Source organism: Anarhichas minor, unplaced genomic scaffold (assembly GCF_050575085.1).
Source record: "Anarhichas minor isolate MPS153535 unplaced genomic scaffold, ASM5057508v1 ptg000011l, whole genome shotgun sequence".
NCBI classification, from domain to species: domain Eukaryota; kingdom Metazoa; phylum Chordata; class Actinopteri; order Perciformes; family Anarhichadidae; genus Anarhichas; species Anarhichas minor.
In genome coordinates, this window is record NW_027466457.1 from 8,809,263 (window position 1) to 8,831,930 (window position 22,668).

General features: G+C 40.4%; 3 protein-coding genes across 3 annotated transcripts; all 3 read right to left on the reverse strand.

Moving 5' to 3' along the window:
* Nucleotides 1–1,181: 1,181 nt before the first annotated feature.
* Nucleotides 1,182–14,560, reverse strand: LOC142947581 (unconventional myosin-Va-like). The gene is made up of 40 exons (XM_076089249.1): nucleotides 14,393–14,560; nucleotides 13,912–14,022; nucleotides 13,206–13,377; nucleotides 12,850–12,994; nucleotides 12,569–12,725; nucleotides 12,343–12,486; nucleotides 11,857–11,938; nucleotides 11,642–11,749; nucleotides 11,411–11,517; nucleotides 11,037–11,302; nucleotides 10,861–10,942; nucleotides 10,635–10,775; nucleotides 10,374–10,499; nucleotides 10,016–10,099; nucleotides 9,623–9,751; nucleotides 9,228–9,325; nucleotides 9,023–9,109; nucleotides 8,795–8,903; nucleotides 8,494–8,705; nucleotides 8,260–8,416; nucleotides 7,330–7,569; nucleotides 6,931–7,179; nucleotides 6,348–6,441; nucleotides 6,117–6,259; nucleotides 5,901–6,014; nucleotides 5,328–5,462; nucleotides 5,172–5,228; nucleotides 4,785–5,012; nucleotides 4,630–4,697; nucleotides 4,477–4,551; nucleotides 4,200–4,398; nucleotides 3,895–3,988; nucleotides 3,646–3,789; nucleotides 3,362–3,516; nucleotides 3,201–3,290; nucleotides 2,964–3,114; nucleotides 2,572–2,851; nucleotides 2,013–2,187; nucleotides 1,847–1,927; nucleotides 1,182–1,756 (listed from the first exon to the last, which is right to left on the reverse strand). Exons 1-40 carry the CDS (start codon nucleotides 14,417–14,419, stop codon nucleotides 1,604–1,606), a joined length of 5,469 nt encoding a protein of 1,822 aa, XP_075945364.1. The 5' UTR covers nucleotides 14,420–14,560; the 3' UTR covers nucleotides 1,182–1,603.
* An 868-nt stretch (nucleotides 14,561–15,428) lies between these two features.
* Nucleotides 15,429–17,447, reverse strand: arpp19b (cAMP-regulated phosphoprotein 19b). Its single transcript, XM_076089250.1, has 3 exons — nucleotides 17,284–17,447; nucleotides 16,606–16,728; nucleotides 15,429–16,519 (listed from the first exon to the last, which is right to left on the reverse strand). The coding sequence occupies exons 1-3, from the start codon at nucleotides 17,326–17,328 to the stop codon at nucleotides 16,349–16,351; spliced, it is 339 nt and encodes a 112-aa protein (XP_075945365.1). The 5' UTR covers nucleotides 17,329–17,447; the 3' UTR covers nucleotides 15,429–16,348.
* A 1,128-nt stretch (nucleotides 17,448–18,575) lies between these two features.
* Nucleotides 18,576–20,938, reverse strand: rsl24d1 (ribosomal L24 domain containing 1). The gene is made up of 6 exons (XM_076089251.1): nucleotides 20,780–20,938; nucleotides 19,675–19,788; nucleotides 19,518–19,590; nucleotides 19,355–19,418; nucleotides 19,136–19,221; nucleotides 18,576–19,004 (listed from the first exon to the last, which is right to left on the reverse strand). Exons 1-6 carry the CDS (start codon nucleotides 20,858–20,860, stop codon nucleotides 18,928–18,930), a joined length of 495 nt encoding a protein of 164 aa, XP_075945366.1. The 5' UTR covers nucleotides 20,861–20,938; the 3' UTR covers nucleotides 18,576–18,927.
* Between the last annotated feature and the right edge of the window lie 1,730 nt (nucleotides 20,939–22,668).

Sequence of the window (22,668 nt, forward strand, 5' to 3'; positions counted from 1 at the left end):
TTGTGTGCTTCAATTTCATGTGCATGTACTTCAAATGGAATACTGTATATTCATTACTTTTAATTGACAATATCTGAGGAAATAAAACAGGAGAAAGATTAAAACTCTTTAATTTAAACATTCTGAGAAAGACATTCTCAGTCAAAACTATGATGTGAAGTCACAGATAGACATTGCTGAATTTTGAGGGGTCACCACCCAAAATATTCGAAACTAGTGCTGTAAAAAAAAAAAAATCCCATCTATAGTGACAAGCCTGCCGCTTTTATTCTTAAAGCCTCGTCACTCATGTCACAGGTGTGTCTCGCGTCTTCCTGGTAGTCTTGACGCTCACCTGCTGCGGACTTTGCCCGGTTGACTCCGCCCTCCCGTCTCGTGACAGCGGCTTGACAGAGTGGGTGTGCTCGTTTGATCAAGGATTCTGACAACAAATAAACCGGATACAGACCTCACCATGCGGGAAGGCATTTCAGCCAGTGCTTCACCACAGCTCGTTAAAACGAAATATGTTAAAGTAAATATTTCACAATATCACTGCACTTGGAAAAGAAGTGTGAATGCCCGAGACTTTTAGAAGGAAACACACCATCACCTTCCTGGTGAGCACAGGAGATTAATCAGTTATTAACTTTTTATGTATTTTTATATGTTAAGCATTTGGAAACACAGAGCAATACTGAACATGGAAGGAAAAGAGCTAACATGGTGAGCATGTACGGCCCAGATGTTATTATAGACTGAAGGCAGAGGTTAGATACATCAGTTACATGCATATTTCTACATCCTAGATCCCCAACCTCTTCCATGGCGAGGATTCTACAGCTCTTCTCCCAATTAGATGAGGCTCAGAGTGCACTTCCGTGTTTAAATATATTTCCTTCATGAAGGATATCTCCTGCTAAATACCAATTCTTAGGGACTCACTGGTGGTTCCACTTTGAAAACACTGCGCTTGAGATAACAGATGTGCAACACCTCGTGAGGATGTGAAACTCTGTGTAGCACTTCAACCCATCTTACAGAAAAGCCACCCTTTAATATGACCGACAACATTAAGACCGGTTAAAAACATACTTGAATTATTTTCTGTTCCTTCTAATGTACGGACATAAATACCATCACCTGGTATTAGTAGTTAGAGAAATAAAAAGTTAGAGAAATAAAACAGGATTTCACAATGAGACAATTTAAACATTTAAATCAGATGCACATAATAGCTCATTTTGTGAAAACTAACAAATTCATAGTTACCAGGTTTCATATATCCCAATAATCAGAAACTTGTCACTTGCAGTTCTGTCAGCTTTCCTTATTGGAATTCAGGTATTATATTAGGAAAAAATATACACGTGAATTCACTAAATACTATCAAAACCTGTATTAGCAATACATTAGAGGGGGGGCAACAGATGGCCTTTAAAAACTTTAGAAATTCATCATTTATACAGTTATTAGTCTTTGGCTATGTAGTGCTGTAAAGTTAATACATAGATGTAAACATTGTTTACATGCAGTGCTGCAATAACAAGTGATAGTGACAACATTGCAGAATCTTTGGTCACTCAGTGTGTTGACTCTGGTTAAAGGGTCACAGGTCTCTGGTCTAGATGCGGGCGAGGAAGCCCAGATTGAGGCTAGCAGGGATCTGGATGCTCTCCAGGGCCACAGAGGAGGGTGTGAAGGGGAGGGTGATGGAAAAGATCTTCTTAGTGTCCATCATCAATGTGGTTGACTCAACCCTGTCCTTCAAAAGGTTCTAAAATGTAAAGAAAAAAAAACATGTTACAATAGCCTTACTAGACACACGACTGAGTATAAAACAGCCCTAATGCAAACCTCTACTCACTGTAATAGTTGTGATGAAAGTGGTCGGCACTCGCTCTTCAAACTCAATCACTGGGGTGTACAAGGTCAACACTTTTACAATCTGCAAAGAGAAACACACATGATCAACGCACTCGCAGCATACCATGTCTGCCGATGAAGAAAGCCGAACCTTTACTGATTGATACCTGTGTTGTGGTGAGGGCGGAGCACATGGTGCCAATAACTTGGGCGTCCGCCTCGGTCTTCTTCTTGATCTGTAGGAGCTGTGCAGCCTGTACGAGAGGCTCCAGAGTCTCCGTGGCACCGCAGTCTGCCAGCTCCCTCTCCGCCAGCCACTCCTCCAACTGATATACATTGTACCTGAAGCCGGAGGCATTAGACAAACAATTCAGACTGAACCAAAAGTACCGTCGAGCAAGGTCCAACCTGTTCTGTGACGCCAGAGTAAGGCTCATGGTGAATAAGAAAGGGCTGCTTGTACGAGTTATTTTGTGCTTAATGGAACAAAAACACTAAACATGTTCCCCGTGCATGATGTTTTTATTCACCTTATATATTTAAAATATTATCTGAGTAGTGTGGTTTTTTTCTGTCAGTATAAAATGTTAAGACTCTGAGATACTGCCTGAGACAGCTTGCTTGATGTATGCACTATGTAACACACCTCAGTCCACACTCTTCTGCCCCTCTACTCTCACTGCATGAAGTACAATAACTGGCTGATGACAGTACTGATGACAGTACCTGATCTGCAGGCCTTTACTCCAGGAGCACATGTCCTTCCGCAGCAGCAGGTGGTTGAGTGTGACCGCACAGATGATGTAAAACTGCTGCTTGACAAGCTGTTTAATGAGGTCCAAGTCCATCCCGTGCTGACTCATGGTGGTGTGGAAGACGCCAAGTTGCTGCAGCAGGACTTCCACTGTAACAGCCTGCTCCGACAAACTGCTGCTTCTCTTCCTCAGGCCTGTCGGTTTGGACCCCAAAACCCCCTGGATTGTCTCGTGCTCCAGCATGCTCGCCACTACACAAAAAAACCCGGTAAAAATTGAGGACAAATACATTTCATGTGGTTTCGTTACAGTCGGGAGAAGAAGACATTGTTAACTATGTGTGGTGAGATTCTTTCTTCTCACCAATCAGGGGCTGCAGGATGTCCTCCATGCATTTGATGAGCTGGCGGTAAATTTGGATGGCCAGATCACCAAAAACCTGCTGGTACTCAGACAGTTCAAAGTTGGCTAGGCAGTGCTCGTTCTGCTTGGCAGTGTTGTGCGTTGCGAAGGCCTGCAGTAAATAGAGGTTTTACAGACATCCAGGGTTAATTACGGGACGTAAACATGATTCTTGTATCAAAGCCTTCTCAAGCTTACCTCATCTCCACTGTACTGCTTCAGACATTGCATTAATCTGCATGTGTTGGCCAGCCAGAAAGACACCACTTCAAAATCCTTTCCTCTCCTCTAGAAACAGAAAATGAATTCAAAATAAAAGCATCCGTCATTTATTTTGTTTTACACAAAGTTACACAAACCTTGATGACCCCCTTGATGCTGCTGATGGTAGAATTGAGCAGAGTGCTGACTCTCTGATCATCGTTCACATTGTCTGCATACCGTACGCACATGAAGATGATGTAAGCAGGAAGCCCAGGAATGAAGCTGACTGCCACACCACGAGGCTTCAGATCTGAGAAGATTACAGCATTTAAAAAAAAGCCACAAATAAATGTGTCCTTGATCTACGAAAAGCATTTGGATGCAATTCTAAAAAACAGTTCAGAAAATGATTTGCTTGAGCACAATAGGGTTGACATACCTACGACCAGTTTCTTAACCAAGCGGGTCTCGTCGCCCTCCCTGTACTCCAGCATGCCCCGGTACTCTTTGTCCTTGCGGGTGATGTTCACCGCTCTGACGGGAGCAGTCGTCACAGGGGCTTTATTCTTTTGCTGAACACTCGCTGAATACAACAGAGACGCATAACATAAGAAATCACAGGATAAACGCTGTACTAATGTCATCTAGAAAATGTACCGTGTGAACACACTCAATGCCATGTGGTTACCTTCCAAATCTCCCACTTTTTTAATGTAAAGTTTAAGTTGCTTTTTCAACTTGCGCATAGTTTCGTCTTGTTGCTCTTGATGCTCCGTGAGATCCTGAAATCATGTAAACATACAAGATTAGTGCGAAGGCAAACCAAACTTTCATATAGTATAAAAGTGTTCATTTTAAAAACTGTAAAACATCTGTAAATAGCAACATGGCGAGAATTATTTTTGTCCCTTAGAAACTCTTAAATCATAAAAACAGATCTGCACCGTGGATGGAATGACATAATAACTGGGGAAAGGCAGTGAGCAGACTCACCAGGTTCTCATTGGTGAGCCGTGTGATCTCGTGCTTCAGGCTCGCGTCGATACGGGCATCTTCAGGCAGGAGGAGGCTCTGGGCCAGCAGCTTCTGCTGTTGCTCCTTTTCACCCTTAAACTTGTTCGCCTCCTCGAGCAGCTTCCTGTTGTCCTCATGGTGAGCACGTTTCTGCTCCTGCATCTGGCACTCCAGAATTCTGGAGGACGGACGTATAGTATTCAAGTTGATATGGTCACGCACGAATGGAACCAATTACAGAATATTATTTCGTTACCTATTGGTCTCTTTCAAGCCTTCATAAGCCAGCCACAGCTCTCCATCTTCATTGAGTGTATGGATGTCAGTGGACCTGAGAAACAGCATCAGAGAAAGTAAGCAACACTTAATGGACCAGCTGATGAATTTAAACTGAGCCACATGCTCTTACCTGTCAAGATCTTGAAACGTAGGAATGTCACTCAGATCTAAACTCACACCTTCCCCGAGCAGAGAGTCCTAGAAGTCAGTTCATATGTGATTAATTATATATAGGAATGCAAATATATCTAGAAACAAATGCAAGAACATAATTTACTTTCTCACCTTATGTTTAAGAGCCTCTTGGCGGACCATGTGTGACCGGAGGAGCATCACTTCCTCTTTTCGCATCTCCAGTTCATCATTGGAAGAACCGAGTTGTTCCAGCAGGATGTTGTAGGGTAGAGAGCCCGGGATAGGAGGCGCCAACTCGCTATCCTCATTGGTCAGAGACTTTCTCAGCTCATTCAGATCCTGCTTCAACTTCTTGTTGTCGGACTCCAGTTCTTGCCGCTAAGACATTTAGAGAAACACAAACAAGTCAAACATCTACAAATTGTTTTTGTTTCTATTCGCCGTACAGTTCTTGTAACTGTTTTAAGGAATATTAATATGGCGACTCCTTTTTGTAGAGATCTCACAAAGTCAAACATGTAGCTGATAAAGTCATACCTTCAGTGTTTCTAAGTCCAGTTCTGCTCTGCCAACAGTCCGCTGCTCCTCCACCTCCTTTTTTGAAAGATACAGTTACATAGTGTAAAAACCAACCATTCAACAGCAAATATTAACCAAAACATAACTAATTTCGCCATAAATTCCCATCCATACTTTTGCCTTTTCTTGTTGGGCTTCCTCTCTGTTATCCAGCTGCTGACTTAGCGACTGTCTGTCCTGCTCCAGTTCCTTTACTCTTCTTTGGAGCTTCAGTAGGACCTGCAGGTCCACCGTCGCCTGCGTCAGATTCTAACAAAACAGAGCAAGCATTGGGTGATAGAATCTCTTCACTAACTAAGTAGAATGCTGCACTAATACGATTATACCACAGCTGCTCCAAGAAGTGAGTGTCCAGTGTTTGTAGCCACTTGTGATCTAAATTATTCACAGTGATCATTTATCACTAATATAGTCACCGTCATGTCAGCAAAGCTGCCTTTTGAACATGAAACTAGTTTTCCCACAATTAATGTGTTGTAACTCACTGTGTGCACACCACAGCTGCAATTCCTTTATAGGAAATACAAATGCTTTAGCGTACAGGGGGTGAGCATTTCATACGCAACAAGATACATTTTGGGCTGCTATATATATATATATATATATATATATATATATATATATATACACACATTTTAGGCATTTCTGATGCACCACACTGCACTATTGTGTAGTTTTTGACATTACCTTTGTTTGTATGGAGCCGTCGTCCCCCTCATTAGAGCCTAAGCTCTGACTGAACTCAGATGAGTTGCTGCTGTAGTTGGGGTCTGTCCTCTCGTGACCAGATTTGATTGTACTCTGTTTGTGTGAAAAAAACATATTATTGATGGAATAAGCTGTAAGATATCGTCAGTATGTAAAAATGTTTACATGAACTACTGAACTCGAAGTATTCCTTACAATGCTGAGATTCATCTCTTCCTTCACGTCTCTGTGCCGCTCCTCCAGATGCAGATGTTCACTCAGCAGACTTTGGTAGCGCGAGCGCTCTTCAGTTAAGTCCCTCTCCAGCTGTTTTGCATCCTCAACGTTGGTTTTGATATCTGAAACAAAACAGTTTCATTTGTTCCTTTATTCTAAATGCAGCCATTACTTAAGGACAGTGTGGGTTTGAAGTGAAGCGCTCAGTACCTGTTAGCTGATCTGCTTGTTCCAGGATTTGTTTGTTCAGTTCATCTTTCTCGCTGTTCAGCAAGCTGTTCTTCATATTAAGGTCTTCTACCACCTGATCGTCAGAGGAGGCAAGATCATGCAATCTGATCAGAGAGAGTGGTTTATTTTATTTAGCTAGGCAACCACTGAACGAGCGCTAGTGTTAGCTTAACACAAACCACGAACTGTACGCTACCTAACAGTTAATAGTACAGGGAAAACAACTTCCCTGAAATTTCAAGTATTGAACTCATTTGCCTCCAGGCCAGATGTTTTGTGTTCTGATCTTTGTAACTACAGTTGGTGACGTCACATCGCTCCGGGTATCCAACAAAAGTCACCACAATGAGAAAAAAGCTAATGACGTTGGGCGTTCTGCTCCGAGATCAATTTAGTTAAACTCGAGGCGTTTAGGGCGCTCAGCGAGGCGCTCAGCAACACAAAAGCACACGCATACCAAATCCTACCCATTATCATCCAGATAGTTACAAACAAGAGCGCTGAAATTGTAGAGAAGTTGCCCAGCAGTCAAGTTGGATAAATGCAGATGAAGTAGGCCGACCTGCTGTGTCTGCTCCTTGTAGACCTTTCCCTGCTCCTCCAGGTCTCCCTTCTCTCTGCGGGTGTTTTCCAGCTCGTGCTGGAGGAAGGAGAGCTGCTCCAGCAGTGAGGGAAGCGTCACTGCCTTGGCCCGGGCCTCCTGCTCGGATCTACGTAGGTTCTCGATCTCTCTGTTCCGTTTCTCTCTCTCTGTAGTCTGGGTCTTCTCCATAACATTCAGCCTCTCACTGAGCTCTCTGTTGTCTTTATGCTGCAGGGGGAGAAACACACACACGCTGTGCATGTGATACGACAACTCCCAATGACCCAATGTTTTCAATCAGCTTTGTTTTGGTTGATTTCAGAGTGAACCACCAACTAACACAAACAAACTACATTCCTAGACTCACGCAGTACTCACCTGATCATTTATCTTGTGCTGCAACTGCATAATCTTGTTCTCCATGCCAATGTTGAGCTTCTTGATACCCTCCACAGAGCGAGCCTCCACTTTCAGCTTCTTTAGTTCCTTCTTTGCCTTCATGCGGCGCACACAGCTCTGCAGCAGGACGATGGCTGCCATGGTGCGTTTGTAACGCCGTCTGGCCCGCCAGCCTCTGACCCATTTCTGGATGACAACAGCTTTTTCCTCAAATAACAACTGCGAAAAAAAAAAGCAACAAATATTTAATGTCAAGTTTATAAGTGAAATGATAATGACAATAATCTTTGATGGTATACAGTTTTCTACATAAAATAATAATAATAAATAAATAAAACATATTTCTTGTTGCAGTGCAAGAAACTTATACAAATATTTATTCCTTAGTCGCTTCAGCTGACAGGAAGTAAATGGACCCAAGCTGTTGAAACTCTGTATGAATTCAATACAACATTTAATATTAAAGTGTAAATGAGGTCAACAAGGTCAGTGTGAATATTGTCAGTCTCTATTCATGACTTAATCGCTTAGAGTCCTACATAGCGATCAAAGTTTAGGAAGTGCAGAACAATCTGCTGCTCCATGGCTTCACTGCCTGAACAATGTTACTAACGGAACCCGTCACATCTGGGCTTCCTTTGGGCGGGGAGCTTTTCCGTATTATATTCATGAGGCACTGATTCCTGTTTTCTCGGTGGCACCTACTAAATCCAGTTTGGTTAATGTAATATTCAACCATCACGTTTCTCTCTGGGCTTTAAAACCCTTTCAAGCTCCAGAAACAAACTCAAAAAGCTCAAATCAAGGCTGATGTTGATATTGCCTGCTGGAAGTCTGTCAGTAAAATTTAAAAGGACACCTTACAAGTGTTAAATTATAACATATCTAATTCTTCAAGCATGGCGTTACCTTATAGTACTGCTTTCTAGCCATGTAGGCCCTCAAGAAGCACTGAATGGTGATAGCTGCAGAGCGCTGCTGCTGGTAGCGCGTCCTGGTCAGCCACATACGCACATTCCGCTGAATGAGAACAGCGGCTCTGGTTCTTCGCAGAAACTTAACATAGCTGAAAGAAAAAAACACATGTCAGAAATGTAATATATCCTCTTCTTCTTCTGTTGTTTTTTTAACGTCTCCACTCACCAGCGTGCCTGGTGACCCCGTACATGTCTCTGGATGGTGACAGCAGAGTCCCTCATCCTCAGGTACTTCTTGCGGGCCAGCCAGCAGCGGATCGTCTTCTGGATGCGGACACAAGCCATTCGCAGCTTGTCAGAACGCAGCTTCTCCAGGTAAGCCACCTGACCGGCCCTGAAGAAGATCTTGTTTTTGCCAAACTGATACTTATCCTGGTCCTAAGAAACAAACAGAATATACGTATATTAGCAAATGTAATAAGTTGTTACTGATATTATGGGAAAGCTTTTATACGATTCAGACACACCTTTACAAGTTTTTCTAGGAGATTTTTGCAGGTTTGTTTTCTGTCATGAAGCACATCCTTTTGCTTCATGAGGACCCGATAGCGGCGAAAGAATTCCTGATAGGTCCATCTGCAATATTCGTGTTAATAAGACAAGTCAGATGGATTATTTGTACAGGTCTGTGTGTTATAAACACATAAACTGCCCATGGCTCTGTGCAGTACCAGATACTGATGTTGATATGCTACCTAGATGGGAAGCCTGCTGCTGAGATCCGGATCGTTTCGAGGATGCCACATGCCCGAAGCTGCTGCACTGCCCTCACAGGATCCATGCTTTATAAAAAAGGTAAAGAACATTAAAAACACCGGTAACAAAAACGTGTGTACTTCTCTTTCATCTGTGCTTGTTGCAGATAATCATAAAAAAGTGGAAGAGTGAAATTATCCTCACATGAATGGAGACTTGTCGTCATTTGGCTTGATGCAACGCACGTAGTGAGGAGTTGTAGCATTTAGTGTTTCCATCAGCAAATGTAGAGACTGACGAAACTGAGTAAAGACAACCATAAATCCTTGATAAGTATGAAAATACATACATTGTAAATTAAAAGTGCTTGAACATTCAGTTTAAATATCCGATATCAGATTTTGATAGATTCACTTAGAAAGGATCCAATCATAAATGTTTTGGAGGATATTCATTTACTTTAAGGCAATTAATTCTGACCAGCTGAGGAAACCAATAAATTAAATATAATTTTCCATAACTTTTCCACAAGATACATTTCAATAATGCATTTTCCCACACCCCCCAAATGTCCCGTCGCCTGCTCTTTGTGCTCTCACCTGAAGTCCGACAGTCTTCTTGTTATCCCGCTGAGTCTGACCAGCCCTTCCAGTGACAGTAGGCTTATGCTTGTTCCTAGAACTTGTTGCCTTCTCATCGTCCTCAAACAGCTTCAGCAGCCAATCAACCTTAAAAGATAATTTTCAGAGATCAGAGAGGAAAAACACAAAGTCATCATTGAACAGCAGATGGCAGTGTTTTCAATCTGAGATTCAAATGTTGGTGTGTTTCCTCCAATAGTTGTGGTTGGACAATTCTAGGCTGTGTGCCAAGGGACTTACAACACAAAATATATTTCGTGTTGATATAGAATCCCTGTGAGCTCCAAACACTCACTATTTGAGAAGAACTAGGCAGTGGCAATACAACTAACTACTCATAAACCATTTCACCTTGCTCTTTTTCAGCACATTTATCTGCTCCTCGTTGACTGTGTCCTTGTTTTTTTCCAGGAAACCTTGACACTGGTACTCCACCTAGGCACAAAGGATCAGCTCACACAGTGTTCTTTCACCAAAAAACGAACGGGCATAATCACCATTCAAAGTTGGAAGTGGACCGATTAGTACTGCTCTAATGAATAGAATCAAACATTAGCGGTGAAGACATATAATTCTGACTTTGCATACAAAGTAATTAGAATTCCACACTTGACTCCCTTGGTACTCTCAGATTAGATAAACATGAGTCATCCATCCAACCACTGAGACATAATGCCACCTCAGCACGGGACATGCAACCGTGCTTTACCTTGTCTGCAAAGTGGTGGATGATGAAAGCTCTATTTGACATCCTGGGTTTATCAAAGTGAGCATTCTGCTTCAGGAGGGTGTTGTACAGTTTCTGGGCCCATGTGTCATCAGAGCCTTTGGGCATCTATGGAAACAGGAAGAGCTGACACATCATTTAGTCATGGCCTTACTCATAAGCTCCAAACATAACACGGTGGAGACTCCTCCAGTGGAAACTTGCTGAAGAGAAGAAAAAAAAAAAATGAAACTGGCATTTTACTTTGCACTCTTCATCCAGAAGGTCCAGAACTCCCAGCTTGGCCTCGATCAGATCAATGCACGGCTGGTTGTCGTCAAAGTCGATCAATGTCCACGGGATCTCCTCCTTCATGTACTCCTCTTGCTCCAGTTTGAAGACATGCTAGAGGGAGCGACAGCTGGAAATGATTAACTCGAACGTTTTGATTTAAAAACAATTAACAAGTTGAGCAAGAAAAGACCCATACCAGGTTGAACTGTTGTTGAAGCTTCTCGTTGGCATAATTGATGCAAAACTGTTCAAAGCTGTTGACATCAAATGTTTCAAACCTAAAGGAATAACACACGTTTAAATTAAAACATGTCTGGTCATCTAGGGAACATAAATGGAAAACAAATCACAAACCTGGAGATGAACACATACCCGTAAATGTCGAGCACACCGATGAAGGAGCGTTGCTTTGCTGCAGACTTCAAGGCATTGTTAATACCGCACACGATCCAGCTGAAGAGTCTGGCGTAGACGTGTTTGGCGAGGGCATCTCGGCCATTGACCGCATTCATTTTGGAGACGGACTTGACGTAGGTTTCTGTGGTCGTCTGGAGTTTCCTGTGACATAACCAGTGGGCCATGTCTTCATAGGGCACACCCATCAACTCACAAAACACCATCAGATGGACACTGTCTGGCTGGAAATACATCAACAATAATGATCGTATACGGGTACCACATAAAATCAACCAGGTATGCTCGGCAAAATGTTCTTATGCCGTGTTCAGCAGGTAATGCGTGTTTACCAAGATGCTGCTCCTGTCTGCCGACTGATCTTTCACCTCCACATTGCTAAGATGAAGAATAGCTGCCAGAATTTGGTAAATGGCCATTTGATCACTTTCACTGATTCCTACAATGAAAACAGTAAGTACTCGATCACGTAAGGAAATCCAAATAAAAAAAAACATATGTAGAGTATTGTCCATTCAACATGATGTAAAAGCAAACCTTGTTGAAATGCAATCATCACTGACCTAACATTGAGAAAGCCCTCCTGGTGTTGCACATCTCTTTGGCATCATCCACTCCTTCTATGACGGGGCTCTGACCCTGGTTAGTAAAGTGGAAGTCATCTGCGCAACCTTCAAACATTAATCATATCAAATATTGTACTAAATAGACCGGATAGATCGTTTTTTTTTTTTTTTTGTAAAGCTTGTTAAAATGACATCTGATATTTTGGTCATACCTAACTTGAAGGCTTTGAACTCTGGTAAATGTGAAGAGGCACACAGCTGGTAGAATATGTGGTAGTTCCTTTCGTCGTCGGCCTAAAAGTAGTGCAAAGAGATGTGAAATGGGAGCCACGTAAATAACACGAGTACTGCGTGAAGCATGTTCGGTGAAATCGACAGCTCTTTCACCTAAAGATGCATGCATAAACTGTAAGCACATTGCTAAACCCAGGCTTCAACTGATGCCATCAAATTCTCTCTTGAAAATAGTTCACAGTTTCTTTACAAAACCAAATTTGTTGCCGTCTTTCTGAGCAAAAAGCCAGGCGGGCTGAACTGAGTGATGCTAATGTTGTTTGTTATGATGTTGCTGAGATTTACACATGTTACATGTTCATGATAGTGTCTTAAATCAATTAACTGCAAGGAGATGCACATAAGAAACAGAGATGGGGACGGCCACATTTACAGTCACATGGAATCAAACCAATGACATTTACCTGAAACACAACTCTAGACTTTTCCAGCAAGTAGGTTCTCATGTTGGCCCCGATTATACAATGCTTCTTGTTAAACCCAATCTCAATGTACTTCCCAAAGCGACTGCTGTTGTCATTCCTTGTCGTCTTGGCATTCCCAAGAGCCTAGAGGAAACGCACAAAAAGGTTCTCAGTAACTTTTGTCAGTTTATAATTTTGTCTTATTCCCCTGCAGAGTTAGTGTTACCTCCATGATGGGGTTGGAGGCCAGGACTCTCTCCTCAACACTGGCCTCACTAGAGGAGCAGCTGACTGTGGCAAAGTAACGCATAGCATACTTAGCAGAGACGGTTTTGCCAGCTCCCGACTCCCCGCTCACAATGAGGGACTGGTTCCTTTCATCTCTGTCTCAAAGGATGGGACGACATACAGACCAAATATCAGCTAAAAGCTATTTAGAGTATCATCATAAGTAGACTTTAATTTGCTTTCAAATGTACAATGGAATATATTTGGAGGTTCCAAAACCTGGCCATCTGTTTGTACGCTTCTTCTGCTACTGCAAAGATATGGGGGTCCATGTCTCCCATGTTCTGTCCACTGTAGGCGTTGATGATGTCCGCTTCATAGATGGGAAGGCTCTCGTAAGGGTTGATGGCGACCAGGACAATCCCTAAACACCACAATCTGTTAGACTCAGCGTAAACGTATGTTATGAAACCAATGAACATTTAATACATTTAATGGGTGTTCCATTAAGAGCGGCCTGCACCACAATAATCAGCATGATGTACTGTAGATTATCTCAAGAGCGTTCAGTGAGCAGGGCTCCAAAGTCTACCGTGACAGTGATAGTGTGAGTCAAAGAAGATGAAGCTTATTACCACAGTATGTGTAAATCGACTTGGAGTCGATAAAGCGCACTTTGAGGTTGTGTAGCACTGCAGGCTCGTGGAGGTAGCTGAGAGCTGTGAGGTCATTCTCCCCTACCAGGATGTTCGGGTTTCTTAGCGGTGGCAGGTTGTTGGTTCGGGGGTCTATTTGGTGTTCCACCTCCTATAAAAGACACAAGACGTTAGCCATGAGTACCCACAGTATGAGGCTAAAAAAAAGTAAGTTGCTTACAATAAAACCTGCAAAAACTGTCAGGACAACACACTCAAATTAAGTAAAAATAGATGGTTAAGCAATAAAACATTACCATCTGTCCTTCTTCATGTTAAAGCTAACTAGCAACCACTGTGCTTGGCTTATTCGTGTTCACTCAAGATAACACTTAGCCTTATTTCCATACCTGAAGTGCATGCCCAAACTCGACATCACAACTGCAGGTAGGAACAGCGCAGGGTGAAAAAGGCTTCTTGCATTGAACACGTTGCATAGTTGCATACAGAGGCTCAAGGTGTCTTGGGAATCTACTGTATGTGCATTTACTGATCACCACAGCACACCCAGATTCACGAGGCTCCATTGCCAGTGTTCTTGCAGAGAAATATGTTCATGGCTCTCTGACAGAACGTCACACACCCATTTCCGCCTCAGTGCACGTGACTATTACTATGTGAGTTTGTGGCATTTGCCTCGTCTTACCGTGCCATCCTCCAGCTGCAGAGTCAGCTTCAGGTCGCCAGGACTGTAATCTTTGGTGAGCTCTGCTGACTTCCACACTTCTCCTGCATCTGGCAGCCATACACGGGCATACTGATGGACACAAAGGGGGGAAACCGGGTCAGAGCCATTCAACCACTTCACAGTCACCCAGTCTTTTGCAAAACTACAACAAAACAGCAGTGACATGTAGCTCAGGAAAGTGAGCAGAGTAGCTAACGTTAACTTGAAGTCAGCAGACAGCAGTCATGCGTGTAACGTGGATTGATACGAGGTATTTTAAGTGGCAGGCAGATAGAAAAAAAGCAATATATTAATAAGATGTTAAAGAGTTAACTGTTCTGTAAACATCTGTGTGACTGACACGAGTAAACCACCATTCCTGACAGATAAACTAGCAGAACCTTAGCTCAAGAAACGCGTTAAATGTGCTGCACAACGATAAATGAGTCCATATGCCTACCTTAGCGTAAAGTTCAGAGGCTGCCATGTCTCAGAAGAAGCTCAGTGAACCTTCAGAAACTTTCTCCGCTCGCAGAGGAAACATGAAACATTTTGTTGACTTCCAGATTAGAAGACATGAACTTGTCTGGGCTCCTCTTCCTGGGCTCGGTGCTCTCCGCCGCCGGCACAGAAGAGTTGAACTGTTGCTGCTACATGTGTCACTCAGCTGCGCCTGCACCGACACGTTTTGCTCTCGTGCGCCTTGCCCGCCACCCAGCGGCCAACACGCTCGTGACAAACGATGATCATAATGTACGAAGGATCATTTTAATGATTTTACCCAGAATTAACATTAAAAGAGAGTGTAACCTAGTACGCACATCAGTGGTATCAGAATATTGCTATCTGACTTAATAACCAGAGCTGTAACTGAGCAGTGCACATATAGCTTTATCATGAAAGTGTGATGAACTACACTACAATGAGGATAAAAGCTACATTTATTGCAGAAATCAGGTGAATGTTGGATAGAAAAAATTCTGTTATTGAATTAATTTCAACAACTGTTTGAATTTCACTTATTTTCAAATAGAAATGTCACAATATTTCAATGTGCAATTTCCTCAATTTGACAACTTATATTTGTTAAACTTCATTTTACACCACTTGACACATTCCAGATGAAAATAAAGATACTTACACACGTAGACAAGTGTTTAAGACTCGGGTCCACCCCAGTATATGGAGCAGTTTACCTCCAAAATTAAATAGTTATTGGTCAAGACAATCATAAATTTGTATATGTCACTGCTTACTAACTTACCTCTACATTTTCATAAGTTATTCACTTACTTTCCCATTAACATGTATGTGTTTTGCTCATCTGGTGTTATATAATCAAATATCTAAATCCTTAATCGGAAAATATTAATATTTTAGCAAATACCCACCAATGGATGAGGGCATATTTGTATCCTCTTAGGCTTCCATCTTACTTGCGTACTACATAAACTGAGCTCTTCTTTGTGTGGGTAGTTTAAATAACATGAGACATATTATGCAAAACTATTTTATTTACAAAACAAATGGCACAGTATGACTGCACAGTAAATGCACATGCACACTCCAGACATGTCATGGGAGTTTCTTTCCATAAAATCCTAAGTGATTCCAGTCAGACAGTGACAGACATTTCAGGCAAAATTCATAACCAAGATTCTCACTGAGGGAGCAAATATTGCTCAAGAGGAACAACGGTTCATTACTTTTAAGGCCATTTTAGAGGTTAGGATGAAATGGACACCAGCAGCAAGTCCTTGCAAATGAATGTCACTAAAATGAATTAAAATACAGCTGGCTATAAAGTGTGTGTGGTCTAATTGTCAGTACTTTGAAAGCACAGAATCAAACAGCTTCATAGAGAGGGGACACAAACAAAGGATTAGAAAACAACAAAAAAGCAAGATAACATCACTTCACTATTTAAAACAGATATTCCTCCATATGAGCAGCATATCTGTCACACTTCTACTTCATACATGCATCAATGCAAACTGTCTGCAGTCATAACTCAAGTATTTTCGCCTCAGTAATTATCAGTAATATGGCAGAACAAGATTTCTCTGCGCAGGCTCTTCAACTTCTGTTAGACAAGCAATTTGTACGGAGGCATATATATCCTTAAAAGGTGAAAATGTTATGTGAGATACCATTAACGTCCATTCATTTTTATAATATTGTTTATAATCAATCACAATTCATTCTTTTTTTTAAGATCTTGAAACATGTTCAGCTACTTCTTTTTGTTTGATTTAACCCACTCAAAATTCAGTGCCTTTGTCTCAAGAATTTGGCTTGGTACATTACTTGTTCTTGGAGAATACATAGAAAGGTGAAAAAACAAACAAAAACGTAAACAGCAGGTAGATATGAAGTGGGTGTCGGAATGGTAACAAGAGAGTAAAACATGAAACCATCAACCAGCCAGTTTGCTGGCCACAATTGAAGTCTTTCTTTGAGGCAGGTCCTGAGGTGTTGGGATGTGCCCCCCGGTGATCTCCGTCTTCTCTGTTGGGGCCGATGGCAACTGTTTATTCTTCATCTTTGCCTTGGCCATGTTGTAGTCACCAGAGTCAAAATACTTTGGCTGGACACAGAAGATGTAAAGTGAGAATATTGTAAGACATGTATTTAGGAAATAAGGAGCTAGCCAAGTTTAGGTATGAAACGCACCCCCTTCTGAAGTCTTTTCCTGAGCAGGTCTGAGCCCCCAGGCTTGGCTCCCAGGTTAGGATACCTGGCCTTCAGTTTGGCCTCCTCTGCTTTTTCAGGACTAATTACTTTGTCCTCCATTTCCTGCAGAAAGAACACAATGTATGGACGGTGAATGCTCCGCTAAACTGACTTGAGGGGAGAAAAATTCTGAAATTTCGTTGAAAATACACACGACATTAGTGATGAACGAAACTGCAATACACATTCCGACAGCAGTTACAGCTTCTGTGCTTACAATTTATTTTATATAATTCAAAATATGCAGACGCCGCCATGAGGGGAAAACTCAAACTAGTGTTTGCACTGACGTTAGCATTAATCCTCCAAATTAACTTAGCATATTAAAGCTACAACATTTACCAATTTAAGCTAAGCTATCCACATATTTACACGTAATTGTGGCTATCTACGCTACACGTCAGCCCCCAAAAACAACAATACTATTGTTTTATTCTACCAATAAAACGCTACGAGCTTATTAGCTAGTGACTTGGCGGTAGCATCATTGGTGACATTAGCGTAGCTACTGGCTAACTAGCCTGCTGCTAACCGCCTGCTAATTTAGCAGACTCGACGTGCGCACATCACGGGCGAACGTTAGTTAAATTGGCAGCCACGTTAGTCGTTACAACTAACCTGCTGTTCCTCCGAAGTCCTCGTTCCTTCGACCTCCTCAGACATTGCTGTGTTGAATCCCTGCTTTGCTTGCAAAACCGCGGGTGAAACGTTAGCCGTTAAACCAGCTCTTCTGGGAGATGGAAGGTGGTACAGGCTGCAGGCAGATGGAGACGAATCGGCGGGCGAGGACAGCAGCCTGTCATGCACAGCCTGTCCAGCAACAGGCCGGTGAATCGATGCCAGATATGCAGATGGGAAAACAGACCGGTACAATCAGATCATCACATTAATCTGTTTTTAAATGGTACCTTATCAAGTGTCGCGCTATACAAGCGTTTTACAATCTGTGCAGTAGAAAGCTATTTTTTTTTAAAAGGTGAAAATAGCTTCAGGGCTCAAGTGATGTCATAGGCTACGTGCGTTTACACTATATTTGCATTAAATATGTAGAAGTTGCGTTTAATAATTCATGCTTTGAAAGTGCAGCAGGAACACTAAGCTTTTATCTGTACAACATCTTTAATATGTTTTTAAATATTAAAATATTTTAAATCGATTTTCACAACGAATATTACATATGGATACAATTTTATTGAAGACTTTCCATAGACTCATCTTCGCCTCAATAAAACACAATATATTACTTTTAATTTGCCAATTAATTCGTTGGAATCTTTAAAGAAAAATGTATTTGGGCATAAAAGATAAAATATTTTATTTTTCATAGTATTTCATTTCAATAATCTGTTGTATCAAATCTCTCTTCAATCAGTGTAAATCTACCTGCTAATCTACCATCTAAATAGGTGGTAAAAGAAAAGACTAATCTTTCTCAACCCATCTTAAACTATATTTCTGGAGGAAAACAATTGTGTTGGAAAATATAACAAATATAGTTTTTATACCTGTTGTCCCACACCCTTATAGACAGGATGTAGAATTGTTTGATACATGTTCAGTTAACTTGTAGTTGAATGAGTGACAGATGTCCAAATGATCAACATAGCCCAATTGTATTTTTTGTGTAGGCTACACTAGTTAGGTGAATCTCATTCAATGAGGTGCTTACATTATGTACATCATGTGTGCTGTATAGTTAAGTGCAGCCAACTTTCTCTTCCTACATAACGATCCTCATACAAAAACAATAACCAGAAATTCTAGGTTTATCAGCAAACAAACTCAATTGTCCTGGTTTCTCATAGTTCTGTCAAATATATTATATATACACTTAGTGTGGCACCAACTTATGTTTAATTTAGCGATGGTTATTGTGTGTTCAATGTCACAGAAAAAGAATCAAACGACCATTACCCAAAAAGAAGTTTATTACATTTTTGTTGTTTACCGCTTAACATTTTCTGCATGGCTGGAATACATTTTACTTTGCAACAGGATAAGAGTAAATTATTTTCAATCCCAACTACCACACAGGAAAAAAAAATGACAGGAAGGTATGTGGTTAAATACTGCTTTGGGGGCAGATCTTCGTTAAATCAATGCTTTCAATCATCGTACAGCTATTTAAAAGTGAATCCATTACTGTGTCGATCATCAGCATGGAATCATGGAAATTTTAAATTCCAAAACAGAAGTAGAATATAATACAAGTCAACTTGTTTACGAGAGTCGTCACATAAACAAAATCTCTTGGGTACAAGATTAGTCATCTTCAGCCCCCATGTCCACGTCCTCTTGCAGCTTCTGCACCATCTTGGCTTCCATTTGTTTGGCCTTTCCTGTAAAAACAAAACACACAATTTTAACAATGCTGAAATCACAGACTGATTTTATGTACATTCATAAGTACTCAGCATAGTATACATTCTTGTGTATAACTTGGCTATTTGGTGACTCTAAAAGTTCTTACCTGCATGTGGTGCTTTGATAAGGTGAATATTTTTCTTCACTTCGCTGATGTCCTCTTCCCTCTCCAGCTGTTTGCCCTTCTTTAATCTATTAAGTGGAGACAAACAGCAGCGGTGAGGCAAACATGGTTTTCCAAATCCCGTCAATAAAAACTGTTTAACATAAGACGGTCACTCTAAGATGCAAAAAGATTAACTCAAAATATGAATGACTTGCTCACCTGTTCATGATAAATCTTGCCTGTCGTTTCCGTTTGATTTCCTCCACCCTCTTCATGGCTTCCACTGTAGAAATTAAAATAGACACAAAACTCTTTAGTTCAAAAATCAAATGACAAAACTAATTTACCGCAAGTACACGTGAGAAAAACATTTCTACATTACCTGTTTTGTCCCACAGACCCCTGTTGTATTTAACAGGTATATTTCTTCGTTTCTCGAACTCCAGGACGTTATCCTGAAAGAGAGGATGTTTGTTAGATAAATAACAATAAAACTAATTTATGACACAGAGATAGTTCTCAATAGATCACAAACTCACCACAGTCAACTCCTTTCCTGTTGCCTTTCTGAATGCTTTGGTCCATCTGGTTTTTCTTGGGTTACGCTTCTTCTTGAAGTTCTTGTGGCATTTTGATTTGCAGAATCTGAATGACTTCATACATTTAAAAAGAGGGAAAGTTATATTAAGTTTAACTCAAGAAGAAGATTTAACATTATATTAGCCAAACTTCACACACGATCTAAACTATCTTTATGGGCTACATAATCAAGGCATGTTTGAGGTAGTTTAGAAAACAGTGTTGTCATTACATAGCCTGACAGCAAGTTTATTTTTCATCTATAAAATCTCTCACTTAGTATACGTCTGTCACAAAAATGCTTATAAATAAGCTTATGTAAAAGACGATTTAGTGTGGAAAAGGGCCTGAAAAAAAAGGTGTTCCCAACACCATATGCATTTTACATAATTATGAATGTAACAGATGTTTACAATTATTCACTATTAAAACTGTAATAAACAGTAACATAATATAGTTTATAAACTAATGGGGTTTAGAAAATGTACACATTTTAACTGTACTATGAAAAGAAGATGAACCCGTGTGAAGCTAATGTTCGATCTTTGTTGTGACTGTTAAAACCACAAGTAGTCATGTGTAATATTGAGGGCGTACCACACATTTGGAGCTTAAACATTAATGCAAAGTTTAAAAATATCGCTGACACAATCTCAACAACCAGTTTAAGCTTCACAGATGACTGTGTGGATGTTTATAATTCTGCCCACAGTGTAACGTCGCCTCCAGAGGGCGCAGTTACTCCACAGGCCAAACCCGAGGCCCTGCTAACGTCCAGTTATTCAACAACTTGATTTATTTGATCAAAAGCAGAATTGATCTAACATTTCAGAAAGTATGCCTCAATTCCACGATGTAAATAACTCAACACGGAGGTAGACGATCACCACGTTGAGTTGTTTACCGTGTAAACTAAAAACCCCATGTTGGTCCCACGTGAGCGAGAACAGCACGTTACGTTAGCATGCTAACGTTAGCCAGATAGCTACATGGTGAACGCTGACAGTCAAACACGAGCTTCTGTTACAGATACAGGATTATTTAGGGTGAAATACGGGATCATACCTTGCAGTCGTTCCTTATGAACATAACCCCATGCCCGGGGTACACTGGCCCCGAGCAGAAGTAACACTTTTCGATGCGCATTGTCGCCGCAGAGCTGCTGCGTGCGACAGACGATGAAAACAAGAACGCCCCGTGTCTTCTTCTTCGTCTTCTTCGATCCTGGCTGCTGGAGCGCGTGGTAGGAATGTGCTGCCCCCTGCTGGACCTTCTGTCAAACCAAGTTTATACTTTCAATTTGTGAAAGGATTCAACTTGCTGATAAAAGTACACATTGCATTGACGATTGGTTCTGTCTGTACATACAATATTTAAGTTATTGTGGATTTTTTACTTAGTTAATATTCTTTACTGTTTTATTACTTATTTACTTATCTATAATACTTGTTTTGATCTTGGTATTTGTACTGTGTCTCTTGTTTGCACTACACTGTATGCTAATAAAGGATTATTTTATCTTATCTTATCTTATCTTAGTAAGTAGGAAGATAATTTATGTTCTTACTTCTTAGATATGCTTGGACTCCCTCCCGAACTGCTGCAACACAGAATAGTATAACCTCCTCATGTCCATTATCTCCATACTTTGAATAAGAATACGATTTTGTTAAATAAATAGCCAGTGTGAACAAATATTGTTTGATGTTCTTTTTTATTGAAGTTCACCTTTTATAAAAAAATGTTCTCTTTCTACAATTTATATTTCATAATAGCATCTTTCCACATGTCATTGCCACTTTACCTTTCAGCCAATCATATGGAGATGGGTAGTGAAAAATGAGTTGATTTCTTAATATTGACAAATGTTTGGAAGTATTTCATAATTTCTTAAATTTACAAATTTAATAATAATAATTAACACTTTATTTTTCCCACCTAACTGAATCATGAATCCCTACAGTGTGTCTTACAGCTGTGTTTCTTCCACAGCTGTTTTTCTCATACAGCTGGTGAGCGTGGTGTTCACACAAGATGAAATCTTGACTCAGTGTTGAGCATCTGGCACGGTTTCATTGTTTGTCACCTATTCTCAAGGCTGTATACACTGTTATTCAAAATATTCCTTATCATCTTAACCTTTCAATAAATATTAAAAGGCTCATAAATCAAACACAAACACAAACCCAAAGAGACAAAGTGCAACACAAATTGGTATTTTTCCAAGAACAATTTTATTATCTAGTATCTGCGATCATCTTGAGAGTATCAAAAAAGTCTGTTGCAACATTTCAACACTTAAAATAATTTGTTTTGTTGCTCACTTTGGATTAAAAGATGAATTTTAGTATTTAAAAACATAACTTAAATATTAACATTTAAGTCTACATTCTAAATCTACATTTGGCACCTGAGTTAAGTCAGCAAAATTATCTGTGGCTTTCAAATGAACCTCTTATAATAATGCATAACACAGACAAACTTTGAACATGAAACCAGCCGTATTCATTTAGAAAAAAATGTCACATTTAAATTGGGAAATGTTTTTGTTTACGACATCATGCTAAAAAGACAATCTAAATGAAAATGTCCAATAATATCATTCAGGTAAAATCCCATGGTGATAAAATACAGCAGAACAGTTAAAAAAAAACGATGTAAAAATGCCTCTCTAACAATCAAAGCCATTGAAAATTATATCACATTTAAATGCAAATAATGTGAATGAAAACCAAAGAAAATCACTAAATAACAGAGCCTTCAAATTTCTTTGGTTAGGATTATTTGTATTATAAAGATATAAAAAATTGATTATGTTGCTCTTCACACAGAGGGTTTCCATTTTGATAGTCTGAATCCTTCATTGTCACACCTGGACAGGAAATATCATGGAGAGAGAGAAAGAATTCTTCCCCATACAGCTATATTTGTGATCGGTAACAGATGATTCTCCA

Coding starts and splice junctions, on each gene's coding strand:
- LOC142947581 (XM_076089249.1), bottom strand. CDS start 14,419: ATGGCAGCCTCTGAACTTTACGCTAAG. Junction 12,995..13,205: donor GTCGATTTACACATACTGTG/GTAATAAGCTTC, acceptor TGTGGTGTTTAG/GGATTGTCCTGGTCGCCATC. Junction 6,442..6,930: donor ACAAGGAGCAGACACAGCAG/GTCGGCCTACTT, acceptor TCTGACGATCAG/GTGGTAGAAGACCTTAATAT.
- arpp19b (XM_076089250.1), bottom strand. CDS start 17,328: ATGTCTGAGGAGGTCGAAGGAACGAGGACTTCGGAGGAACAGCAG. Junction 16,729..17,283: donor GGACTTCGGAGGAACAGCAG/GTTAGTTGTAAC, acceptor TTCTTTCTGCAG/GAAATGGAGGACAAAGTAAT. Junction 16,520..16,605: donor GGAAAAGACTTCAGAAGGGG/GTGCGTTTCATA, acceptor TTCTGTGTCCAG/CCAAAGTATTTTGACTCTGG.
- rsl24d1 (XM_076089251.1), bottom strand. CDS start 20,860: ATGCGCATCGAAAAGTGTTACTTCTGCTCGGGGCCAGTGTACCCCGGG. Junction 19,789..20,779: donor TCATAAGGAACGACTGCAAG/GTATGATCCCGT, acceptor AAATGTATGAAG/TCATTCAGATTCTGCAAATC. Junction 19,222..19,354: donor GCAAGATTTATCATGAACAG/GTGAGCAAGTCA, acceptor TCCACTTAATAG/ATTAAAGAAGGGCAAACAGC.